Source organism: Orcinus orca, chromosome 5 (assembly GCF_937001465.1).
Source record: "Orcinus orca chromosome 5, mOrcOrc1.1, whole genome shotgun sequence".
Classification (NCBI taxonomy): Eukaryota; Metazoa; Chordata; class Mammalia; order Artiodactyla; family Delphinidae; genus Orcinus; species Orcinus orca.
The window spans coordinates 66,059,303-66,084,561 of NC_064563.1; the positions used below are offsets into that span (position 1 = coordinate 66,059,303).

Here is a 25,259-nt window from a genome sequence, read left to right on the forward strand (position 1 = left end):
TACAATAGCTTTAGTTCACAGCACACTTATGAATCTTCAGATAAGTCACTGCTTAGTATCAGGCAAGTACACAGCAACTGGGAAGCATTTTTTCCCTTTTGTCAAAGGCAAGGCAAACTTCAAAACAAAGTCTACCTTCAAGAGAATAACAACAAAACGTGACAAAGGAGTCAACACCAAGAAAAGAATGAACTCATATAAAGTCCTTAGTTATTAGGTGAACACTTATTTATGGCACCTAAAAATGAACTTAAGTCTACTGAGATTCAAGTACACAACAAAGGTTTTTTTGTTTTGTTTTGTTTACTTAATATTTATTTAACCTTTAAGCTGCCCATAACCACAAGGGGAAGAAAAGAAAACCATTGGATTGAGAAAGCAGAAAGACACACTAAAAATACAAACATATTCTCTATAAGGGAGTAGAAACTGAGAATACGTACAGATAGGTACAGAAGGTGACAAGGACCAGCCTTATTTGGATGTTCTAAGCTTCAAAAGAAGACAAAAATTAAAATAATACCATTTCAAGTACACACTGGATAGCTGCCCTAAATGAACTATATGCTGGGTCACAAGGCAAACCGTAACACATTTCAAAAGACTGATATCACAGTGTATGTACTCTGACCACGAGGGAATTCAATTAGAAGTCAGTAACAAAGATAACATGAAAATCTCCAAATATCTAAAAATTGCAACACACTTCTAAATAATACGAGTTAAAGAAGACATCAAGTCGAAATTAGTATATATATTCTGAGCTAAATAATAAGAAATTGTAACACATCAAAATCTGTGGGATGCAGCTAAAGTGGAGCACAGAGAGAAATTGTGAAGGCTTTCAAAGCATATATTAGAAAAGAACAAAAAGTGAAACATCAGTGCTCTAAGGTAGGGGTTGGCAAAATTTTCTGTAAAGGTCCAGCTAGTAAATATTTTAGGCTTTGTGGGCCAAGAGACAAAATAGAGGATATTATGTAGGTACTTATGTTACAAAAGAAAATAAATTTCTACCAAATGTTTATTGCCAAAATTCAAAATATAGTAATACTAATTGAGTACAATTTTTTTGGTGGTACAGGTCTACTAATGAGAAGAATGAAATTCTTTTATGAGGGAATAACATTTCACTTAACTGGGGTTTAAAATAGTTTTCCCTTGGTTACATTTCTTTATACTAACGATGAAATATCAGAAAGGGAATGCAAACAAATAGTCCCTTTTAAAATCACATCAAAAAAATAAAATACTTAGGAATAAACCTCACCAAGGAGGTGAAAGACTTATATACTGAGAACTATAAAACATTAACAAAGGAAATTGAAGATGATTCAAAGAAATGGAAAGATATCCCATGCTCTTGGATTGGAAGAATAAATATTGTTAAAATGGCCATACTACCCAAAGCAATCTACAGATTTAATGTGATCCCTATCAAATTATCCATGACATTTTTCACACAACTAGAACAAATAATCCTAAAAATTGTATGTAACCATAAAAGACCTAGAATTGCCAAAGCAATCCTGAGGAAAAAGAACAATGGAGGAGGCATAACCCTTCCAGACTTCAGACAATACTACAAAGCTACAGTAATCAAAACAGTGTGGGGCTTCCCTGGTGGCACAGTGGTTGGGAGTCCGCCTGCTGATGCAGGGGACACAGGTTCGTGCCCCGGTCCGGGAAGATCCCACATGCTGCGGAGTGGCTGGGCCTGTGAGCCATGGCCGCTGAGCCTGCGCATCCGGAGCCTGTGCTCTGCAACGGGAGAGGGCACAACAGTGAGAGGCCCGTGTACCGCAAAAAAAAAAAATAAAACACAGTGTGGTATTGGCACAAAGCCAGACATACACATCAGTGGAACAAAACAGAGAGCCCAGAAATAAACCCATACACCTATGGTCAATTAATCTTTGACAAAGGAGGCAAGAATATACAATGGGGAAAAGACAGTCTCTTCAGCAAGTAGTGTTGGGAAAGTTGGACAGCCACATGTAAATCAATGAAAGTAGAACACACCCTCACACCATACACAAAAATAAACTCAAAATGGCTTAAAGACTTAAATGTAAGACAAGACACCATAAAACCCCTAGAAGGGAACATAGGCAAAACATTTTCTGACATAAATCATACAAATGTTTTCTTAAGTCAGTCACCCAAGGCAATAGAAATGATAGCAAAAATAAACAAATGGGATCTAATCAAACTTATAAGCTTTTGCACAACAAAGGAAACTATAAACAAAATGAAAAGACAACCTATGGACTGGGAGAAAATATTTGCAAATGATGCGACTGACAAGGGCTTAATTTCCAAAATATACAAACAGCTCATACAATTCAATAACAAAAAAACAAACAATCCAACTGAAAAATGGGCAGAAGATCTAAATAGACAATTCTCCAAAGAAGACATACAGGTGGCCAATAGGCACATGAAAAGATGCTCATCATCACTAATTATTAGAGAAATGCAAATCAAAACTATTGTACAATGAGTTATCATCTCACACTTGTAAAAATGGCCATCATTAAAAAGTTTAAAAATAATAAATGCTAGAGAGAGTGTGGAGAAAAGGGAACCTCTTATACTATTGGTGGGAATGTAAATTGGTGCAGCCACAATGGAAAACAGTATGGAGGTTCCTCAAAACACTAAAAATAGAGTTGCCATATGATCCAGCAATCCCACTCCTGGGCATACACCCACACAAAACTATAATTCAAAAAGATACATGCATCCCAGTGTTCACAGCAGCACTATTTACAATAGCCAAGACATGAAAGCAACCTAAATGTCAATCGACAGATGAATGGATAAAGAAGATGTGGTATATATACACAATGGAATATTATTCAGTCATTAAAAAGAATGAAACAATGCCATTTGCAGCAACATGGATGGACCTGGAGATTATCATACTAAGTGAAGTAAGTCAGAAAGAAAAAGACAAATACCATATGATATCACTTATATGTAGAATCTAAAATATGACAAATTAACGTATTTACGAAACAGAAACAGTCTCACAGACATAGAGAACAGACTTGCGGTTGCCAAGGGGGGAGAGGGGAGGAATGGATTGGGAGTTTGGGGTTAGCAGATGCAAACTATTATATACAGGATGGATAAACAACAAGGTCCTATTGTATAGCACAGGGAACTACATTCAATATCCTGTGATAAACCATAATGAAAAGAATACAAAAAAGAATATATATGTAAAACTGAGTCACTTTGCTGTACAGCAGAAATTAACACACATTGTAAATCAACTACACTTCAATAAAATTTTAAAAAATAGTTTTCCCTTTTCATCAAAATTGATTGTAAATTCATCGTTAATGCTGATTTGTAACAAGATATTATAATTTCATCTTTGAAAACCTCTTTTCACACAGATAGGTACAGCCAAATACTGAATCAATCCATGAGTATATGATTTTAGTTGAGCATACTAATCTCTTGGTAGGCATCATAGGATTCTATTAGATTTCCCTCTTGACATTTGCCTTTATCATATCATTACATTGCAGATTTGTCACTTCCAATTCAAAGTTAGGTGGAAGTCACTGAATGGCAAAATTAAGTGGACTATTTTTGTGTGTGTGGCAAAATACATGCAATATAAAAATTGACATTTTTACCATTTTTAAGTGTATTTACCATTTTTAAGTGTACCATTCAGGGGCATTACTTATATTCACAATGTTACGCAACAATCGCCACTATCTCTTTTTTTCCAATAAATTTATTTATTTATTTATGGCTGCGTTGGGTCTTGGTTGCTGTGCATGGGCTTTCTCTAGTTGCAGCGAGAAGGGGCTACTCTTCGTTGCGGTGCTCGGGGATATTCTTCGTTGCAGTGCACGGGCTTCTCATTGCGGTGGCTTCTCTTGTTGTGGAGCACGGGCTCTAGGCGCGCAGGCTTCAGTAATTGTGGTATGCGGGTTCAGTAGTTGTGGCTTGCGGGCTCTAGAGAGCAGCCTCAGTAGTCGTGGCACACGGGCTTAGTTGCTCCACGGCATGTGGTATCTTCCCGGACCAGGGATGGAACCCGTGTCCCCTGCATTGGCAGGCAGATTCTTAACCACTGTGCCACCAAGGAAATCCCTCATTACTACCTATTTCTAAAATGAATGGATCTTTTCAATTAATCTACCACAAAGGAGGCAAGAATATACAATGGAGAAAAGACAGTCTCTTCAATAAATGGTGTTGGGAAAACTAGGCAGCTACACGTAAAAGAATAAAATGAGAACATTTACAAAAATAAACTAAAACATGGATTAAAGATCTAAATGTAAGACAAGAAACCATAAAACTCCTAAAAGAAAACATAGGCAGAACACTCTTTGACATAAATCGTAGCAATATTTTCTTGGATCTGTCTCCAAAGGCAAAAGAAAAAAAAGCACAAATAAACAAATGGGACCTAATTAAACCTAAAAGCTTTCTCACAGCAAAGGAGACAATCTACTGAATGGGAGAAAATATTTGCAAATGATATGACCAATAGGAGGTTAATATCCAAAATATATAAACTGCTCATACAACTCAGTATCAAAAAAACAAACAACCCAATTAAAAAGTAGGCAGAAGACCTGAATAGACATTTTTCCAAAGAAGGCATACAGATGGACAATAGGCAATAGCTCAACATTGCTAATCATCAGAGAAGTGTAAATGAAAACCACAATGAGTTATCACCTCACACCTGTAAGAACGGCTATCATCAAAAAGACCACAAATAACATTAGTTGGCAAGGATGTGGAGAAAAGGGAACCCTGTACACTGTTGATGATAATGTAAATTGGTGCAGCCACTGTGGAAAACAGTTAAGAAGGTTCCTCAAAAAACTAAAAATAGAATTACCATATGATCCAGCAATCCCACTCCTGGGTATATATTTGAAGAAAACAAAAACACTAATTCAAAAAGATACATGTACCCCAATGTTCATAGCACCATTATTTACAATTGCCAAGATCTGAAAGCAACTTAAGTGTTCATCGACAGATGAATGGATAAAGACATGGTGTGTATATACATATATATGTATACACACACATACATATACATACAATGGAATACTACTCAGCTATAAAAAGGAATGAAATTTTGCCATTTATAACAACATGGATGGATCTGGAGGGTATTATGCTTAGTGAAGTTTGTCAGAGAAAGACAAATAGTATGTTATCATTTACATGTAGAATCTAAAAATTAAAACAAACTAGTGAATATAACAGAAAGAAAGAGACTCCGGCTTCCCTGGTGGCGCAGTGGTTGAGAGTCCGCCTGCCGATGTGGGGGACACGGGTTCGTGCCCCGGTCCAGGAAGATCCCACATGCCGCGCAGCGGCTGGGCCCGTGGGCCATGGCCGCTGAGCCTGCGCGTCCGGAGCCTGTGCTCCGCAACGGGAGAGGCCGCGACGGTGCGAGGCCCGCGTACGGCAAAAAAAAAAAAAAGAAAAGAAAAAGAAAGAGACTCAGAACAAACTAGTGGTTATCAGTGGGGAGAGGGGAAGGGGGAAAGGCAAGATACAGTAAGGGGATTAAGTGGTACAAACTACTATGTAAAAAATAAATAAGCTACAAGGATAGATTGCACAGCACAGGGAATATAGTCAATATTTTATAATAACTACAAATGGAGTATAATCTATAAAAATTTTGAATCCCTATGTTGTATGCCTGAAACTATTATAACATTGTAGGGACTTCCCTGGTGGTGCAGTGGATAAGACTCTGCACTTCCAATGTAGGAGGCCCGGGTTTGATCCCTGGTCAGGGAACTAGATCTCACATGCATGCCGCAACTAAGAGTTTGCATGCCACAACTAAGGAGACCGCGTGCCTCAGCTAAGGAGCTGGAGAGCTGCAACTAAGGAGCTTGTGAGCCACAACTAAGGAGCCCGCCTGCCACAACTAAGAGCTGGTACAACCAAATAAATAGATCAAAAAAAAAACTAATATAACATTGTAAATCAACTATATCTCAATTTTTTTTTTTTTTTTTTTTTTTTTTTGCTTTACGCGGGCCTCTCACTGTTGTGGCCTCTCCCGTTGTGGAGCACAGGCTCCGGATGTGCAGGCTCAGCGGCCATGGCTCATGGGCCCAGCCGCTCCACGGCATTTGGGATCCTCCCAGCCCGGGGCACGAACCCTCATCCCCTGCATCGGCAGGCGGACTCTCAGCCACTGTGCCACCAGGGAAGCCCCAGACCTCAATTTTTAAAAATTTAAAAATTAAATAAAATAAAATGAATGGATCTTGAAATATGGAAATTTCCTTTGTACTTCACTGAGGTTCTGAAACACACTGCTGGAACTGTAATTTAAGCTCAGAAAATATATAAACTACAAATCTTTAAGGGAATGGGGACCCCACTTCTTATTTCAAGTTTTGATAGCGTGAGAACTATATAAAGTGACTTGACATTACTTATGATTCAAACATTAGTTGTCACTGAAATTACTTTGTCACAGTCTCATTTCAGATTCCTACCAGCAATCTATGAGAGATCCAGTTTCTCCACATACTCGTCACTGCCTGGTATTGTCGTTATTTTTTATATTAGCCACCTGAACAGGTGTGGTTTAGTGTTTCATCATGATTTTAATTTCACTACCCTAATGGTTAATGATGTTTAACATCTTTTCCTATTCTTATTTGCCACTCATACATCCTTTTGGGTGAAGTGTCTGTTTAAGTCTTTTGCCCATTTTCTAAATGGATTGTTATTCTTAGTGTTGCATTTAGAGAGTTCTTTATCTATTATGGATTCAAGTCCTTTGTCAGATGATTTGAAAGTATTTTCTCTCTTAATAGGGTCATTTCACGGAGCAAAAGTTTTATATTTTGATCAAGTTTAATTTGTTGATTTTTTTCTTTTAAGGATTGGGCATTTAGTGTCATGTCTAAGAACTCTTAGCTCTAACCCCAGGTCATGAATATTTTCTACGTTTTTTTCTAAAAGTTTTATAGTTTTAAATTTTGTTCTGTGATCCATCCTGATTAATTTTTTGATTAATTTTTATATAAGGTATAAAATTTAGGCAAAGGCTCATTTTTTTGACTATAGCTGTCCAATGTTCCAACACCATTTGTTGAAGATTCATCTCTCCATTAAGTTGCTTTTGCACCTATGTAAAAATGAGTTGGCCATACTTGTATGGGTCAATTTCAGGACTCTATTCCATTGACCTATTTGTCTATCCCTTCACTGATACCATTAACTTGATTACTGTAGCTATTTAGTAAGTCTTAAAATAGCATAGTGTGATATCTCCAACTTTATTCATCCTTTACAAAACTGGTTTAGCCATTCTAGTTCTTTTACCTTTCCAGGAGAACCAAGTTCAAGATTGAGGAGAGTTTTATAAACATCTTTTGACGTTACGGCACCAGAGAAGGAAAACTTGGTATGCCATCCATTAGTATTCTCACATAAGAATGACATAGTAGCATTAAGAGAAAACTAAAATCTTCACATCTTCATTTATTCTTTCAACAAATAACTTACTAAGCACCTATGTACAAGACTGTCCCAGATGCTGGGAATAAAAAATATTCTAATTTCTATCTTTGTAGTACACTAATTTCATTTTATTCATCTCTAAAATGCCTAGTTACAATTTTCATCAAAACCTACGAATAGAAAAGTGAATGGTTGACCACAAACAAAATCGTCTTATTGCATGAGTTTTGTTCCTTTGACTATATACATGATGTCATGTTCCACGACCCCCTGGTAGTAAGTTACTTCCCTTATTGGAGAATGCCAAATTCAAAGGCTCTCTAAAAAGACTCAGATGAGAGCAGGCAGGCAAGGTTTCATTCCCAAAGGCATATCATGAGTACTATACAAGCATTATCAAATGCCTGTAACATATCAGAGACTGAGGACTCTTGCAATGTTTTTGATTTTAGAACAAGGCACTCAGTATAATTTTATTCTGACAAAGAAAAACTCCCATAGAAGTGGTTGAACTAATTCTCAAATTTTCATAGAATAATAAAACATGGAGTAAGAATGAACACAGTAAAGGTATGGAGAAGTCTATATCGTTGATCTAAGACAATCAAAAGTTGCCATTCTAAGCAACCCACTTTCCAAGTCTCATCGTATTTTTGCTATTCTTTCCTAAACTGCTTCCCAAACTGTCAATCTTGCTGTCATAGCTTACTCACTGCCCATATAAGGACAGTGAAATATCTGATGGAGATAAGAAGATTCATGCAGGATGCTCTGTTTTGAAACAGTCCTGCTCCATATTTGCACCTAGCTCCTTCAGTGACACGACTCTCAAAACAGTAAGCAACAGGTGTTTAGCTCTTGAATGATAAAATAACACAATCAAGAAAATCAAGAGAAAATCCCCTTACTCCAATAAGACTATGTTCTCTACGGTCTTAAAGTATTCATACTCCTTAGGCAGAATTTTCCCATAGTTGGAGGCCACTGTGAAGTATAATGGTTTTGCACATGGATTTCAGAAGACAGACACGGGCTCACAGGCTGATTCTGCCACCAACTTTCTGCATGTTACCTAGCCACTTTAAGCTTCAATTTCCTCATTTTTACAATGGTACATGCACCTACCACAAAGTGTTGAGAGGAATTAATGGGATAATGAAAAGTGCTTAGCAAAGTATTGGGTATATAACAAACATTTAATATATAAACTATACACCAATTTATCCATCTGATAAATCATACAGCCTATCTTAACTATTCCTCTTTCCTTTAGCTTTCCCTGACTCTTTCAAGATTAGGGAATTTATTTCCCTCCTCCTATGTCTTCCCTGCACTGTGTCACTGCAATAGGATGCTTCTACTAAGAACTCCTGGAGGGCAGGCTGACTAACTCTTGTTTGCACCCCTTGCCCCTGGCACAGTACAGAGCCTGGCACCTATTATTCAAATGGCAACCAGAACATCTCCATGTTGCCCCACAATCTGCATTATTATCATGTAAAACTGCATGACATACCACTAAGAAATCTTCTTAACCGATCCACTTCTGTTTAATTTCTCTGCTCTTTTGCTTATTATTAATTGTATAATAAACAATTACAGTTTATTTTTCTCTTTCTGGATTACTTAGGATAAATTCCATCAGTGGGATTACAGGATTAAAGAGTGTAGCTCGAAGCAACTAGACATCCATCCAGTTTGTTTAATTAACCTTATTATAAGATATGTACTCCAGTACTATTGCAAAAGAGAATTGCTCTTAGTTTTAGTACTTTCAGTTCTATTTTGTTGACCTGAGCCTGCCTCTATCCCACCTACTCTGGGACATTAGCAAGAAACAGAGGAAGTTAGGGCAATCTTCTTTGTTTATAGCCCGATCTCATGACTAGCATGTATCTGTAAAGGCAAACTGCTTACTTGAAGGTGATGGGAAAATTTGGGCAAATGAACTAATAATAAACCAACATAGCATTTACTATGTGCCAGGCATTGTTTTAAATGTTTTACAGATACTAACTCTTATAATTCTCATAACTACCCTATGAGGTAGATACTCTTATTTCCCCTGTTTTACATCTGAGGAAACTGTGAAGTAGCAGCAAAGATTTGAAGAGATCTTTAAAAGCAGAGATCGAATCCAGGCTCCAGAGTTGAGGCTCTTAATCACTATGCTATGTGCCATTCCAAGAAAAAACAAGCAAATAACTCATCACTGTACAAGATGACCTCAGATGTGTCTTTATAGACAGCCAGCTCTCCTCTCTTCCCCAGGGTGAGTATCAGATTAAAATAAACTATGACTCTGCTAACTAACCTCATTATAAGCAAATGGTAATTTCCACAGTCAAAGGCACAAGTACATGATTAGAACACTAGAATATAAATAGACTATTTTACTCAATTGCAAAACTCCACTTCCTGGTTGTTTTTCAACCAAAGATGAGTAGATGCTAAATGATGAATACATTATGGACTGATATTTAAAAATAAAATAAAAGCATCTTTATACTACCCTGCCAGTAACTGCATAGATGTCTTATACTTGTAACTGTTTGGTTGGACGCCTAACTTCTCTTTCTTTCTAGGCTTCCCAAAAAAGCATACCTGGCCAAGCAAGCCAGGGGGAAAAATGTCTATCTAAAGTAAAAACGAATTTAACCTACCATATTAACATTCTGTAATGTGAGTTACCACGTTCTAAGATTGAGTGGATTAAAAATAGAAATGGGGCTTCCCTGGTGGCGCAGTGGTTGAGAGTCCGCCTGCTGATGCAGGGGACACGGGTTCGTGCCCTGGTCCGGGAAGATCCCACATGCCGCAGAGCGGCTGGGCCCGTGCGCCATGGCCGCTGAGCCTGCGCATCCGGAGCCTGTGCTCCGCAACGGGAGAGGCCACGACAGCGAGAGGCCCACGTACCGCAAAAAAAAAAAAAAAAAAAGAAATGAACCAAGAAAAATGACTTAATATATTTAAGCTATATGGGCTTATTATATGAACGCATAAATAATATAACACGGTAGGGAAATACAATTGAGTGAATATCATTGGGACAAATACAAACAGATTGGAGATGAACTGAGATCCAGGTTTCACACCATACATTAATCCATCTGGAATTAACCCCAAAAGTTACATTAAAATGATGAAATAAATAGAAGAGAATTAAACAGCATATTTAGCCACCTAGGGAAGGAAATAGTCTCCATTTCCCCCCAAAGCCTGAAACTTATCAAAGGCAAGATGGATGGCTTAAAATATAAAAAGGAAAACTTTTTGCATAATGAAATTAGCATTAAGGGGAAGGGAATACAGCTAAAGGAGTGACCAGGTAACTAATATAATAATATATTTTGAACAGTCAGCTTTTACTGAAAAACATGTTTTATCCATTCATTCAGCAAGTATTTATTGAGGGGACTACACGCCAGGCACAGCTCTGGGTGCTGGGGACACAGGAGTGAAAAAACAGACTTGCACCTCGAAATCACTGCCTTAATGCAGGTTACATTCTAGTATTTATAAAAGGTCAAAATCCAGAATAATCTACTAAATTGGTTCAGAAGCTTCTCTCAGCTTCTGAATTCAATGTTACCAATCAAGAAATTAAAATTAAATTTTAAGATACAACTATATATACCTTAATAGAAATAGAGATAAAATCCAACCCGAGAAGGAGGGAAATGTAAGACAACCACATATCATCTGAACCTTGACCCAATTTTTAATGTCACTGGCAGGTACTCAGGGGAACAAACTGGTCATATGTAACACTTTACATATGATTTGTCTCCATAGTATTATTATAGGAAGGAAAATTTTCCAAACAAAAAAAATTATTTAAACCCAATGGTTTACTGGGAACTAAATGCCTAATAGAAGATTAATGGCTAAACTACAGTAGAGCAACACTCCAGTGCAGTGCTGCTTAACGGAAATAAAATACAAGCCACAAATGTAATTTAAATGTTTCTAGTAGCCACATTTAAAAAGTAAAAAGAAACAGGAGAAATTAATTATAATAATATACATTATTTAACCCAATATATACAAAATACTATCTTTTAAACATGTAATCAATAAAAATTATTAATGAGATATTTTATATTCTTTTTTTGGTTCTAAGTCTTTGAAGTCTGGTGTGTGTTTTTTATTAGGTTTTTTTAAAATTAATTTACTTTATTTATCTATTTTTGGCTGTGTTGGGTCTTTGTTGCTGTGCACGGGATTTCTCTAGTTGCAGCAAGAGGGGGCTACGCTTCATTGCGGTGCGCGGGCTTCTCATTGCGGTAGCTTCTCTTGATGTGGAGCATGGGCTCTAGGCGCGTGGGCTTCAGTAGTTGTGGCATGCAGGCTCAGTAGTTGTGGCTCGCGGGCTCTAGAGTGCAGGCTCATTAGTTGTGGCGCACGGGCTTAGTTGCTCCACAACATGTGGTATCTTCCCAGACCAGGGCTCGAACCCGTGTCCCCTGCATTGGCAGGTGGATTCTTAACCACTGTGCCACGAGGGAAGCCCTGGTGTGTGTTTTATATATACAGAACATCTCAATTCGGACATGCCACATTCCAAATGTCCAATAGCTACATGTGGCTGGTGACTACAGTATTGGATAGCGTAGTCCAGTAGTTTTCAATTGAGGGTGATTTTGCTTGCCCAGGGGACATTTGGCAATGTTTGCAGACATTTTTGGTTGTCACAACTGTGCGTTCAGTGGGTAGAGGCCAGGGATGCTGCTGAACATCCTACCATGCACAGAACAGGCCCCCACAACAAAGAATTATCTGGCCCCCAAATGTCAGTAGTGCTAAGGTAGCCCTAGCTAAACAGCTAACACGGCTAGTACTTGATGTATGATGATCCAGGGGAATGTGTTTTATGAGGCCTATTTGTTTTTTACGTTACAATGCTTTAAATCAATTTTAGAAGTAACTTTTTAAGGCTTCTCCTGCGACGAGATGAGGGCACTCATTTCTCTTTACTTCTCTTACGGGGCACTGCAGACTGAAGGTCTCTCCATGGCCAGATGTTGCGGCCACAGAAGGTGTCCGCAGCAGTTGATTCATTCCAAAGGGAAAAATACTGCTTGATCCAGGAGTTGAGAAAACATTAAACAAGGAAATACTGCTGCCATTTGTATCTTCCTGAGGACTGTGGCTAGGAGACATGAGCATTTTTTTTTCCTACCAAGGTGATGGGGATGGAGCAGGGCAGGGACAGTGGGGAACTAAAAGGGGACAATGAAATTTAGATTCTGCCATGGTTCAAACAAAGGTCAGGGAAACACAGAGTCATTTACCTGCCCATCCCGTGAGGGAAACAAGGAACTTTCGATCCATAAGCAAACAGAGAGGTTTTCACAAGAGCCCTCCATCCTCTGTGCACTAAGACCATCCCCAGGGCTGGGATAATTAGCTCTCACTATCACACCACATGGCTTCCGCTTATCTAGTTTGTCCCATCTCATTTTAACAGGCTGCCAGAGCGGAATCTCTGCTGACAAGGCAACCACAGGCTTCCCCCTGCGTGGAGGCCCCTGGGACAAGATACCAGGGGCCAGCAATCATTCCCCAGGCTAAACAATCCTTTCCCAACAGCAGGACAACAGCAGGGTAGCCTTGCTAAGCCTGGAGGCTGAGGAATCAACCAGAGGCACCTCTCAGCTTCCAAGGGTATTAAAGGCTGCAATATTCCCATCTGGCCCGCCTCACAAGGAAAGCCGCACTTGGGGCACAATCAGAACAGACAGGCCTCAGACTCTACAGCATATTCTTCCTACCCTCTCCTTAATTCACAAATACAGAGTGGGTAGCCTCTTCTCATAAACCCTTCTGGCCCAAGTAAAAGCTTTTCTGCAGGTGTCCCAGCCCCACAGCTGCCTTTACGGCAAACATTTAGAAAGACAAACTTTTAAGAGGAACTGTTACACTGTCAAATACAGTTTTCAAGAGACTCAAAATGTTAACAATTAAATAAGTTAAATTTTCTTTTAAATTAAAAAAGAAATGAAAAAGCTGATACCCTCCCAGGAACAGCTGACTCCAGGCGTCCCCAATTCTCCCTCTCCCCGACAAGTTAACGCTACAAAGGACATTTCCCCTCCCAATTCTCAGCACTTCCTTATTCCAATGGGTTATTAACATGATTCTGACCGGCTCTAGCATTTCCCTTAAGAACTTCCAAACAGCGGTCACTTCAGTCAAGGGACAGCGAAATTCTAGAACGTAATCTTCACAGGAAGGAAGCAGAATATAATAGAAAGGGCTCACTATTCATTCAAAGTCAGGGAACCTGCTAACTTCAGCCCTATTGCTCAGCAGCTATGAATTAACTTGTACCCCAGCTCACTAATCTGTAACTAGGCTGTATTACCCTCATGCTGAGGATAAGCTATTACAATTCACAAGTGTAAATATGTAAAACCAATGGATATAACTTACCACCATCACGGTGAAACAGGTATTTTTCCGCAGCTCATAACCTAGCATTGCCCCAGAATCCGGAGAAATTTGAGGGCTTTCAATTGTTTCATAAGCTAAATTCCAAGGAACTTTTCTAAAGTTCCTATTACACTGGGGTGTGAGATTAACTTTGTTATTATAATGATAAGGTTTCAAAGGACTAAACTGAAAATAAATCACAGAAGGGATTGGAGCCCCATTGGTTGAGGGGACAGAAGAGACTTTATTCCATGAGATCTAAGGCAGAGGTTCTCAGTGCTGCTGACACATTAGGATCACCAGGGCAGCTTTTAAACAACATGGATGCCTGAGCCTGACCCCAGAGACTGGTTTAATGGGTCTGGAACATTGGTATTTTTTTTTAACGCTCTTCAAGTGATTTTAATACGCAGCCTGAACTGAGAACCACTGATGTAGACGGTAGGATGCTGGTCATTTGCATTTGACAAAATCCCTTCAAGATTTTCAGGCTTTAGCTTAAAAAAGCCAAAATATAATTTGTAAATGAAACTCCCTTCAGTGATCAGTAAGTACCGTGTGAGCCCATGTTAAATGCCTAGAATAAGACATTAGTGGGTCCAACATGTGACTCCTGTACCGCAGAGCAGGCTGGAGCCACTGACAATGGTGGGAAGCAAAGGCAAAGGTGAAGATTTGGGCAGTCTGGCTATTTTTCCACTGTGAGAATACAACATTTCAGGAAACTAAGTGACTGCTCAACACCACATCTGCTTTAGTAAACAGAAGTTTTCATCGGATATCTAATAACAGATAAGTTGATTCTTTGAACAGCTAATTCAGAAAATAATCAAAACATATGTAACATCTAATTAATTATCTAAATAGGTTAACTCCCTAAACGGGGGGTAAGGAGGGAAGGAATAGACTTAATAAGCTTAATTCTACGGACAGGTTCAACCATTGCAAAGACTTCCGGAGGCTTTGTTTCCTGTTTCCGGCATTGACCTTTTTATTTTTGATTAAGAGAGAGGGAGGGACAGAATGGTGAAACATTCAAAAAAGCATTAGCAAAAGGCTACCTCAAAGCAAAACCAAAGTTTCACTGAGAAAGTTCTCACTGACCATTTGTAACTTCCAAGTTATAGATCTTAACAAAATAAAGGTTTGGGTATTTAAAACTGCTTAAAAAACAAAAAGCTAGTTCCAATACTTTTCATCCCTTTTGACAGAAAGCTCCTTTAACTCATGCCAACAAGCTATATTTATTTCCCTTAAGCAGCATTTCCTAGGAAAGAAGCAGCAGTCCTGCTGCAGATGGCATAAGAGAGCTCATGATCAAGGCAGCAGGCCAATCTTAGGAGACCCACGTGGTAGACTCAGTCACCACGCAGGAAAGCCACCTGGGCTCTGCACCAATGGCAGCACTGTTGTCATCTCTACCGGAGAGCTCTGGGCTGCTATTGGAGACCAACATCTGGCACCAGGCCAGACACCGTATCATACCGTACTAAGATTTATAAAGCTTTATAGATGCCTTCAGGGAAAAGAAAAAAAAAAAAGGCAGGTGTTCTTACGCATCCTATTACTAACTGTCCAGAAAATGTGCTGAGTCACTGAGTAGCATTCAAGAGAAAAATAATGCAGAGACTGCAAATACTAATCTCCTTCACCCTGCTCTCCTTCCTAACAGCAAGGAGACTCACAGGTAATACTTTCGACACTGAAAACACAAGAGCATGGAAAAATTCACATACCCTTAGTCCATAAAGAAAAGCTTTCAGAGTTAAATTCTCTAAAAGTGTAATGTACTAGACAAAACTATTTTATGGTAACAATAGTTGTCTCTAGGTAGAGGGGTTAAGGGTGATTTATTTTTTCTATAATCTTCTACAATTTGCACATTTTCTATAATGAGACCATAATTCTTTCATAGTAATATATCTTAGAATCATATTTCTTGGTAAGAGATTACACCCACATCTTTGTCTCTAGCATGTAACTTCAATTCACCCAAATATTTCCACTCACTAATTATGAACACTCCAACCAGGGCTACAGTGTCAGCCGAACAAGGAACTAAAGGAGACATTAAGTGAAGGTCACTGGACTTTGCAAATACTTGCTTCGTTACTTTGCCTAGAAGCAGAATATTCTAACTTGGTAGAAAGCAAATTCCACCAGTGGTACACTTCTTTTTTTTTTTTTAATTTATTTATTTTTGGCTGCATTGGTTCTTTGTTGCTGCGCGCAGGCTTTCTCTAGTTGCGGCGAGCGGGGGCTACTCCTTGTTGCATGTGCAGGCTTCTCATTGCAGTGGCTTCTGTTGTTGCGGCACATGGGCTCTAGGTGCGCGGGCTTCAGTAGTTGTGGCATGTGGGCTCAGTAGTTGTGGCTTGCGGGCCCTAGAGCGCAGGCTCAGCAGTTGTGGTGCACGGGCTTAGTTGCTCTGCAGCATGTGGGATGTTCCCTGACCAGGGCTCAAACCCGTGTCCCCTGCATTGGCAGACGGATTCTTAACCACTGCACCACCAGGGAAGCCCTGCTTATTTTCCATCTTTCCTCCTTTCCTAGATTACACATGCTAGGGAAAAACAAGTCACCTTTGGCTTTAGCCTGAGCACACTGAGAAAACAACCACCCACCACAATAAAAAAACTTATAAAAGCGTCAAATAGCTTTGTCTTGCTTTTGCTTAAGTTTTAATTTAAAGCAACTAAAATCCAAACTCCTTGGCCTATTATTCAAGAACACATCACCTGAAACTCACTGACCTATCCTTCTACATATATGACTTCACACTTCATGTTCAAAGCCAACAGCACCTAGTTGGTCCTACCCACAGCTCTTTCTTCAACCAGGCATGTTCTTATTTCTCTGAATTCTAACTATTCCTCTAAGTCTCCAACCAAATGCTACCTCCTGCTGAAGTCTTCCTTGACCTCAAAAACTGAAGCACTCTCTCCTTCTTGTTAATCTCCATAGCATCTAAATTACAGTAATCTATGTACATGCCTATGAGTTTAAGATACGGAGGGCAGGCAGGCCCAGCACTAATTTATCTCCATGTGCACCAGAACACTTCATTCAGGGCTGTGCATGCATCTTGGAGAGTGCTCAAATGTTTGCTGAATTAAAAAAGTGAATAAACATCACATCTTAAAACAAACCAAGCCGGGGGCAGGGGGATGAATTGGGAGATTGGGATTGACATATACACATTAATATATATAAAATAGGTAACTAATAAGAACCTGCTGTATAGCACATGGAACTCCACTTCACTGTACAGTAGAAACTAATACAACATTGTAAAACAGCTATACCTCAATTAAAAAAAAAACACACACACAAACCAACCAGACTTGGTGGAGTTATGTGATCGATATGTGCATATCTGAATGCAGTTATAAGAAAAGGAGCTGTGCTTGGAGAGTCATGCCTCAGACACAGGAACAGTGTTAAGGAGCGGTCTGGACATAAATCTTTGTTAGTTGAAATAATGCCAGCCTAATGCCAACCAAGATTAATACTTAGGCTCAAAGAACTAACAGCAACAGAAGGCACCCCTATTAGCACTTCAGGATTAAAGGATGTCTGCAAATCATCAAGTTGTGTGTGGCCATAAGCTTTAACTCAATAGTCCTGAACAAAGGGGAGGTGTGAAAATGCATTATTTTTAACTTAATTAGCTCTAAGCAAATGTGATACAAATATCTGAAACGTGAATGATTAGAGCAATTTTCCCAAAGAGTATTCCAAAAGATTTGGTCACAATATTAAGAAACAGGCAAACTGTGTACTCTGCAACTTTGCTTACAGCTTGAGAGAAAAAAAAAATCACCCGCCTGTTTAAAATGAGAATTTAATCCCTGATGCTTTGCTTCTGACTTCTGTTTGACAGTTCCATGTGTCCATGTTAACTGGACCTATTGAAGGCTAATGGTGGTGAATAAAACCTTGTTTTCCAATTAAGAGCCACAGATGATGTATCCTTATCTTTTGTTACTTTGGGAGGTACTGTTTTTTTATTTCTGATGGATAATAGACATGCCTGGCATCTGGGAGGTCCCATCCCAGATTTCGTCTCTAAAAACTAATATGGAAACAATGGTTATGATCAAGAGACACGAAACTGTAATCTCTACCCAATTATCTACTTACATTCCTTTTTTTAAAAATTAATTAATTAATTTTTATTTATTTTATTTTTGACTGCATTGGGTCTTCATTGCTGTGTGCAGGCTTTCTCTAGATGCGGTGAGTGTGGGCTACTTTTCATTGTGGTGCGCAGGCTTCTCATTGCGGTGGCTTCTCTTGTTGTGGAGCACAGGCTCTAGGCGCCCGGGCTTCAGTAGTTGTGGCACGCGGGCTCAGTAGTTGTGGCTCACGGGCTCTAGAGGACAGGCTCAGTAGTTGTGGCGCACAGGCTTAGTTGCTCCACGGCATGTGGGATCTTCCCGGACCAGGGCTTGAACCCATGTCCCCTGCATTGGCAGGCGGATTCTTAACTGCTGTGCCACCAGGGAAGTCCCTCTACTTACATTCTTAAAACGGTATGCTTATACAGCCATTCTACTTCCCAAATACTTAAATTACCCATTTGTAAACTATCGCTGAACCAGAAATTTGTCATCTTGCTGATTTCCTCTATTAGCAAACTGTTATATGAGACAAGTTCAAGATATATTTATATCTAAGATTCTGGATTTTGACAGGTAATATGCAAGAAGATTCTAGGTGGTATGTGAACTTTTAAAAACACTTGATATTTACACATTCCTTTTAACGTGTGTAAAAAATAGGTTGCATAAACCTATAATTCTATTGCTTAGGTCAAGGCTGAGCAAAAAAAGCCAGTACATTAAAAGAATTAAGGATTTTCCTGGCGGTCCAGTGGTTAGGACTTCGCCTTCCAATGCAGGGCATGCAGGTTCGATCCCTGGCTGGGGAGCTAAGATCCCACATGCCTTGCGGCCAAAAACCCAAAACATAGAACAGAAGCAATATTGTAACAAATTCAAAAAAGACTTTAAAATGGCCCACATCAAAAAAAAAATTATAAAAGAAATAGTTTAAGTAAAAAAAAAAAAAAGTTCAGAGGGTACAGGATATGGCAAAAAACAGGAAAACAGTACTCAAATGTAAACATTTAGGAAACATCAAAGGATAATGAAAATGAAACTCATGTGGACTGCTCAGATTTTATAAAAGGGGTTGGTATCAGCCTCCTGTTTCTTCAAGATGAGGCTCAGCCACACAAAGGAAACTTGCTGTCTGGTGCCTGACTTAATAATTTAGGGGACAAAAGGCACAACAGTGACTCCGTTTCCAGTTCTTCTCCACCCACAGAGGAAAAGTTTGCTGCTCCCACTGCACACCCTGATGTCAGTTCCGCTCTAACCAACTGGACGGGGCCTCTGTCGCCAGAAATTTCACAGGGCCACACACTACCTTCCCAGGTTCCATCTCTTCCTGCTCTACAAGCTACCCATGGGCAAGCTCGCTCACTCCTAAGACTTCATCTACATGGATGCACTCATGACTCCAAAACTTGTGCCTGCTCTACTCCCTGCCTATGCTCTAATTATCTACTAATCGTCTCATGTGGATGCACTTCAAATTCCACATGTTCAAAAGCAAACTCATTCTTACCTCCTCTCCTTCCTTCTCTTCCCATGTGTCCATCAATAGTTTTAAATCCTTACCATGAATCCCAGGCACCCCAATGTTTCCCTCCCCTTCCAGAGATGCCCTCAAATCTCTCCCCTCTCCTCCATCCTCACTATTATTCTTGGACACAGACCCCTGGCCTCTTTCACATGGGCTGGCACAGAAGCCTCCAGATTGCTCCCTGCATTTTGTCTCTCTCTTTCTCTCATACAGGTTTTTCCTACACTGTCTCAAAACTAATCTTCCTAAGATAAAAATCAAGTCTTAAAAATCTCAACTCAACTGCATTAGCCATTAGGTAATGCAACTTAGAACTACAATGAGATATCAGACATACCTATCAGAATGGCTAAAATAAAATTAATAACACCAAGTATTGGCAAGAATGCAGAGAAACTGGATCACTCATACATTGCTGGTGGGAATGTAAAATTATACAGCCACTCTGGAAAAGAGTATTGAAGTTTCTGATAAAACTAAACATGCACTTACCATATGACCCAGCAATTACATTCCTGGGAATTTACCCAGAGAAATGGAAATTTTATTCACACAAAATCCTATACACAAATGGCTCAGAGCAGCTTTTTTTGTAATAGCTACAAACTAGAAATAACCCAAATGTCCTTCAACAGATGAATGGTTAAACAAACTGTGGTCTACCTATAACATGGAAAATTACAATTAAAATGAAAGAACTATTGATACACACAACAAATTAGATGGATCTCAAGGGAATTAGGCTGAGTGAAAAAATCCAATGTCAAAAGGTTTCGTGCTATATGATTTCATTTGTGCAGCATTCTTAAAATGGCAAAATTACAGAGATGGAGAACAGATAAGTGGTTGCCAAAGATTGGGGGAGAGACTGGGGCTTCCCTGGTGGCGCAGTGGTTAAGAATCCACCTGCCAATGCAGGGAACATGGGTTCGAGCCCTGGTCCGGGAAGATCCCACATGCCGCGGAGCAACTAAGCCTGTGCACAACTACTGAGCCTGCGCTCTAGAGCCTGCGAGCCACAACTACTGAAGCCCGCGTGCCACAACTACTGAAGCCCGCATGCCTAGAGCCTGTGCTCTGCAACGAGAAGCCACAGCAATGAGAAGCCTGCACACTGCAACAAAGAGTGGCTCCCGCTCGCTGCAACCGGAGAAAGCCCGCAGGCAGCAACAAAGACCCAACGCAGCCAAAAATAAATAAATAAATAAATCTATTTTTAAAAAAAAAGATTGGGGGAGAGGGCAAGGGAGGTGGTTGTGGCTCTAAAAAGGGAACATGAGAGATTCTTTTGGTGGAGCTGATTTGTATCTCTACTGGGGTGCTGGTCATACAGATTTACACATGTGGAAAAATTGCATAGACTACGCACACACACAAATGAGTGCATGTGAAACTGGTGAAGTCTTAATAAGGTGGCTGAATGGTATCCATGTCAATCAATATCCTGTTGTGATATTATACTATAGCATGCAAGAAGTTACCACTGGGGGAAGCTAGGTAAAGTACGTATGGGATCTCTCCATATTAGTTTTTACAACTGCATGTGGATCTACAATTATCTCAAAATAAAAAAGTTAAAAGAAAAAAATCCTCTCAATAGCTTCCAATAGTTCCCCAACACCCATAGTAAAGGATTCCTTAGCATGGCGTGCAGAGCTTTCTCACATACATCCTATGCTCTAGACAACTAGCTCTAAGACCTAACACTTTTTGAGCACAGGCTATGTGGCAGGCACCATTCTAAGCATTTTATATGTATTAGCTCATTTAATCCTCAAGGGAACTCATGAGTTAGGTTCTACCGTTGATACCATTTTAGTCATAAACCACTAAGGCACAGATGACTTAAGCAGCTTGAAAGCATCCCCACCTCATCAGTCGTCAAAGCCCTGCTCCAGTGTTACCTTTGTGACTTTTTCCAGTTTAAGTCCTATACTAACAGTGTCTAGCATTCAAAAGATACCCGATATGTGTTTAATTAACATAAGGTTTGGACAAAGGGACAAAGAAAAGGTACAAAACTGGCACCTTAAGGATTTGATACTGATTACCTTGAATCTATGTTTCCCCAAAGTTAAGCTCGAATGGGAAAGCACTGTATAATATACAGTAGAAACAGAAAACAACCATCAGTTAGAAAATGTTGATTAATAAGGCAACAGCTTTCAGGTAGCAAAGAGGGACAGGTAATGTCAGGCTAATGAAACTCCAGTGTCAGCTGCAGAGCCATATCTTTCTCCAATTTTCATGGAACAAATAGATGAACACAAACCTCAACTTCCTACCCAGCAACCCCCGTTCTTCTTTATCAGTTACTTCTGCAATTCAAGAAAAGGTATAATTTTTTCCCCTGAATAAAGATATTTCTTCCAGTTTAAAATGTATATTCATTATTTCCCTTGGAGGAAATTAGGTTATTAACTAAAGGCTCCTTTACACTCATGGGTTTACTTGAAAATTTTACTGATTATCCTCCAACAATCTAGAATTGTTCCAAGTACACGCTGAAGTCTGAATGAAAATCTCCAAAGGAGTCACCTTTTAAAGGCAGACAACAGAGGCAGAGGGAGAAAACAATTTTAAATACATGAATGAAGTTTAATGGTTCATATTCCCTCTGCTCCCTGCCCAGGCCTTCCCCTATCCCACATGGCATAAACCGTCTTCTCTCAAGCAAAGCCTTTTTAGAGGAGAACCCAAGGGGAAAAATAGGTGAGAAGCTGAGAGCTAACCTCTCCTCTTTCATAAATAACCATAAATTCTTAACAGTGACCTAAAGTCAATAAAGAAAAATAAACTTATTTTAAATTAGGCATCTTGTGAAGAGAGAAAGTGTGGTCTAGCATCGCAGCAGGTAAGAAGAGGGACTCAAGCAAGGCAGTACTGACCGGTTGAGTTCTCTTGTACTTGGAATCCTCGCGGTCTCGGTGCTGCCCTGAATTGCTGGTTCTCTCCCGCACATTTCTATAACCAGGGCTGGGGATGATATACTCCTTTCTTATGTCAATGTCCTTCATCTTCTCTGAGTGGAGGTGCCAGGGTTCACAGACTCTTGGTTCCACTTGAGAATTTCTGAAATTAAAAATTCATCAAGGACAGGTATTTCCTAAATTGTGCTTCATCGTAAGTGAAAGTGCTCTAAAATAGGGGAAAAAAGGACAAAAGCATTAAAGTTTTCTGTCATTATATCTATAAAAATAAATTTTCAAAAATCTTTCAATTACCCTTTAATTTTTTCAAGAAAAAAATTCAGTGTGATAGAATCAAGAAGAATTCTCTCCTCCCACCTCTAAGGGGGGAAAAAAAAAGATTAAAAAAATAAACACAGTGACAGAAACACCCGCCTTCTTCACCTTCAACTATGTTCAATCACAATGTATAGAGCATTTATATACGTCTTAAAAAAAAAAAGACTTTCTGGAAACAATTTAAGTTTGTTCCAAGCATTACAAATTCCACAATTCTAAAACAGATAAATTTTACTAAATGAAAACTTATAAAACACTTATTCTACCAATGATATATCTCATCTCTGTATTTTTATAATTAAGTAATGGGTTAACTGACGCTTTTAAAGCTCTGTGAAGTTACATAGCTAAAACACAAAATAGTACTACACTTTACCTTTAAAAACAAATTCCCCTTGGGTTACTGAAAGTGTTCTAAAATTAGATAGAAGTGATGATTGCACAATTCTGTTAATATACTAACCAAACACCACGTTGTATACTTTAAGGGGTGAATTTCATGATACAAAAATATCTCAACAAAGCTGTTATTAAAAAACAATAACAAAAACAAATTCCCTACCCTGTCCTACTAAGTCTTACCTCGTATCTACCTGAAACTCTGTTCTAAACCCCTGCTAGCCTGGTTATCTCTAATCAATATCTGATATCAATTCTGGTTACTTCTGCAAAAACAAAACACATGCATACGTCTCTAAAACATTTCCCCCACTCTAACATGGTTCAAAGCTTCCCAGGTACAAGTTGGGAAAACAATTTTCATACCAGCCTCACTAGAAATTAAAGAAGTGTAGCTGTGTTGCCTTTTGAATTCCATAAATTCCTAGCTATCACTGAGACTTAAAAGTACAACAGTACGGACATAATTCTGATAGCTACAATTCATTTTTTAAGGTATCAGAAAAAAAGGAGAACACTTACAAATCCTCTAAATAAAAAGGACTAAATCTCCTCCAGAGACGTATTTCCAGCACAAAAAAAGCTTTACTTCTTGCCTTTCAGGGGTCTGGCTCAAGTACCCTGAGTTGATACTGCTAAGTTACTTATCTTCAAAGAAAAATGTCACCTTGTCCAATGACAAACTGCACCATAAAGAGCACCGGCTTACAACCAAGAACACAGCAATCATGTCACTGAGACCTCAGCAAGCCTAAACTATAAACAGACCTGGCATCTGCCAGTGTCCCCAATGTCGGGATGCCGCTGCAGATCAGAATAATCCTTCTTACAGGGATCACTGAAGTCCAACCTTCCCCTCCAAAGGTTCCCCGGACTAGCTGATTATCTGGAAAGCAGAAAAGATTAGTCCTATTTTGAAAAAAGGCAAGTGGAGGGGAGGCAGTTTGAAAGGGGAGAGGCCAAAGTATTGTAACTCACGCACAATACCAAATGCCATGTCAGGAAGAACACAAAGATCATCTCAATTGTCTAATAATTCATGTAACCTCAGTTTCTTTCAATCACTTTATTCCAAGTTATTCTATGTTGGAAGGATGTGGGGAGCAATTTCCCATTCCCTCTAACACTCCTGCTTCTTTAATTTCCTGGGGAAAGAGGCACAGCTATGAAAGTAGGCAAGCCTTGTGCAGGGACAAAGCTAGTATCTCCTGGCCTTGAACAGAAGGAGGATTCCAGCTTCTGTGGATCAGGGATATAAGACAGGGCAGCCCACATGGAGGCCAGCCAAGAGCTAGGAAGTCCAATGGGTCTGGGAAACAAGGGCCAAATCTGAAGAAAACAGTTAAGGAAAGATCACTAGCTAGACTTTTTAGGGATACCTTTTGTATTTCTCTCTTTTCTTCTTTCTGTTCTCCCTTAAAGTTGTTTAAAAGTCTTTTTTAAAATGCTAACTTGCTCCAACTATTAAGAGAGGGAAAAGGAAAGGTATTTTTATTTTTGAGTCAGAGCTGAACGATGGCACTAGCAGAATATTCGAAGTGGGAGAACCCAGAGAGGTGCTCAGCGCAGAGGCCACTTGGTCAGCTCCCTTTTTTTTTTTTTAACCAAAACTCTCTTTCCAGTGATAAAAGTGTAGACGTTCTCCTGCACGATGATGCAGTCGAAGCTGCATGGGGGGAGGGGGCTGCACAGGATTACAAGGACTGTAAGTAGCAAGACTGGTGTTTCCAAATTGCCTTCATTACAACATTCCTTAGGTTTCCAACACCTCAGGAATCTGGTTCCAAGCCCTGCAGCTACACAAAAAGACCTGAAGCTACAAGGATATGTATTTACCACCCCCTTGATATCCACTTGCTGTGCCCCAGCCTTCTGCACATTTCACTTACTCACGCTGGAGACCCCAGAATGACCTATTCATCTTCTTCAAAACCTCCTGAAACTTTGCCAGTCTTTCCTGTGCCCATCTGCCTCCTGCCTCCCCACGTCCGTGCAGAAACCAAACGACCCCTATGTTTTAAATACAAAGCACCA

General features: G+C 39.4%; 1 protein-coding gene across 7 annotated transcripts in view; it reads right to left on the reverse strand.

Annotated features, from left to right (window-relative positions):
- The window catches only part of ABCC5 (ATP binding cassette subfamily C member 5), an 88,590-nt gene that overhangs the window by 62,543 nt on the left and 788 nt on the right, over window positions 1-25,259 (reverse strand). For 3 of the 7 annotated variants that reach the window (XM_033403145.2, XM_033403154.2, XM_033403153.2), the window contains exon 2: window positions 22,467-22,716. In XM_033403145.2, coding sequence (XP_033259036.1) covers window positions 22,467-22,595 — 129 coding nt within the window. In that variant the 5' untranslated portion in view covers window positions 22,596-22,716. Of the gene's footprint in view, window positions 1-21,850; window positions 21,897-22,466; window positions 22,717-23,993; window positions 24,107-25,259 lie in introns of those variants that run through there. The other 4 variants (XM_004278411.4, XM_033403152.2, XM_033403146.2 and 1 more) reach the window with 3 other exon arrangements.